The 2,010-nt window shown below is 33.0% G+C and overlaps 1 protein-coding gene across 1 annotated transcript in view; it reads left to right on the forward strand.

The window, feature by feature from the left end:
* Positions 1-1,742, forward strand: part of Sumo2 (small ubiquitin like modifier 2) — a gene marked incomplete at its 5' end in the record, with an annotated part of 14,562 nt that extends 12,820 nt beyond the window's left edge. Inside the window, one exon of the mRNA XM_015504284.2 lies at positions 1,056-1,742. Within this exon, the coding sequence (XP_015359770.2) occupies positions 1,056-1,118 (63 nt within the window). The remainder of the gene's footprint in view (positions 1-1,055) is intronic.
* Between the last annotated feature and the right edge of the window lie 268 nt (positions 1,743-2,010).

Raw genomic sequence — 2,010 nt, forward strand, 5'->3', positions numbered from 1 at the left:
AGGTTTTTTTTTTTTTTTTTTTTTTTTTGAGACAGTTTTGTTTAAATTGTTAAGCCTGTCCTTGCTTGAATCTGTGAACTTTCTACCTCCTGCCTCTGTTTCCCCAATACAATCCTTGGGATTATAGGCAAGTAGCCACCACACCCAACTAGAAGAACTAGAGTTAAGAATATTTTAATATTTAATATTACCTCTACTTTTAGTCTATTTGTATCTACTTAGAACGAGCTTCCTTTCTTGTCTTAAGGTATCCAAGGGTACTATTTTATTTAAAAAAATATCACTATTTAGCTGGGTGCTGTGGTGTTTTCCTGTAATCCCAGAAAGTCCTAATGCTGAGGCAGGAGGGTCACAAGTTCTGGGCCAACCTGAACAATTTAGTTAGACCCTGCCTCAAAAATTTAAAAAAGGGCTGGGGAGGTAGAGCACCCCTGGTTTCAGTCCCCAGTTCTGAGGGGCAGGGTGATCAGTTTTTAGAAGGAATGGTTTAAAAGTTAATTTGCAGCATAGTAAACAATTAAAAAGCTGCTTGACTTTACAGTGTTTCAATATGTGCTAAGACCTTCCTATCACCATGGTTGTTTTACAGATAGTGTGTGAATAGTAAATCTTGGTAACTAAATTTTTGAATATAATTTGGAATTTTAAATTGTTTTTTCTATATAAATAAATTTGCATGATAAAGTGAACTCTTATTGCCTATTATCTACACTCATTTTTATAAACTCACAAAAACAATCTAATCATACTATAAGCTATTAATCTGCTTAGTTTTTAAATTTTATTTTTAGTCTTATCTTTGGGATATAAATGTATCATGTTTTATTTCTTTGAGTTTCTATTGACAAGTTATTCCCCATCTTTTCTGATCTAAATATTGCAGTAAGGTCCAGTGGACATATCTAGCTTTTTTAACTTAAAAACGAAGATTTCTGTGACATTCATTTAAAAAGGAGGCCAAGTGAAAAATTACTTAAATCAAATTTGATGCCTGATTAATCCATGACATCTAAATTAATCAGTGGTCTTAAATTTGTTTTTCTGTTTTATACTAGTTGGAAATGGAGGATGAAGATACAATTGATGTGTTCCAGCAGCAGACAGGAGGTGTCTACTAAAAAGGGAACCTGCTACTTTACTCCAGAACTCTGTTCTTACAGACCAAGAATACATTCTCAATTAGAAAACTGCAATTTGGTTCCACCACATCCTGACTACTACAGTATAGTTTTCTTTATTCTTTCATTTTCCCCTTCCCCATTCCTTTATTGTACATAAAGTAACTGGTGTATGTGCACAAGCATATTGCATTTTTTTTTTTTAAACTAAATGGCCAATGATATGTTTTGATTGACATCAAATGGAGATGGGATGGGGAAAAATACTGGTTCTGTGAAAATATCCCCTTTCTCCATTAGTGGCATGCTCATTCAACTCTTATCTTTATATTCCAGTAAGTTATTTTGCTCTCACTGTTTTAACAAAAAACAAAAAAACAACAAAAAAAAAAAACCTGAACAACATAAAAATCCTTGCATACCTTGTTCGATTGGAGAATTTTAATGTTTTTCATTTATCATTGTAAAACCAAGGACAATTTTATAACTTTTTTGTACGTAGCTGTTACATGTAGGGCAATCTGTCTTTAAGTAGGGGTAAATTACTCTTAAAAAAGATTCCTAGATAGTTTTCCCTTCAAGTCAAGCGTCTTGTTGTTTAAATAAACTTCTTGTTTAAAATGAGCTGTTTTCTTTATTCTGAAGAGTATTAAATAAAAAGTTGAAGCCTAGAATAAAACATGATTTGAATGGGCCTGCTGGAAGTAACATTTCAGGAGAAGAAATGAAATTATTAAGCATTTCTGAGCAAATCATATAATCAAGGAGTAGCAAAGTTGTATAAATGACTGGCATTGGAAGTTTCGGCATCTTCAAAAAAGCTTGGTACACCTGTAATCCCAGCATCTCAGGTGCCTGAGGTAGGAGAATCTCAAATTCAAACTAGCCTCAA

The sequence above is a fragment of the Marmota marmota genome, unplaced genomic scaffold (assembly GCF_001458135.2).
Source record: "Marmota marmota marmota unplaced genomic scaffold, marMar, whole genome shotgun sequence".
NCBI lineage: Eukaryota > Metazoa > Chordata > Mammalia > Rodentia > Sciuridae > Marmota > Marmota marmota.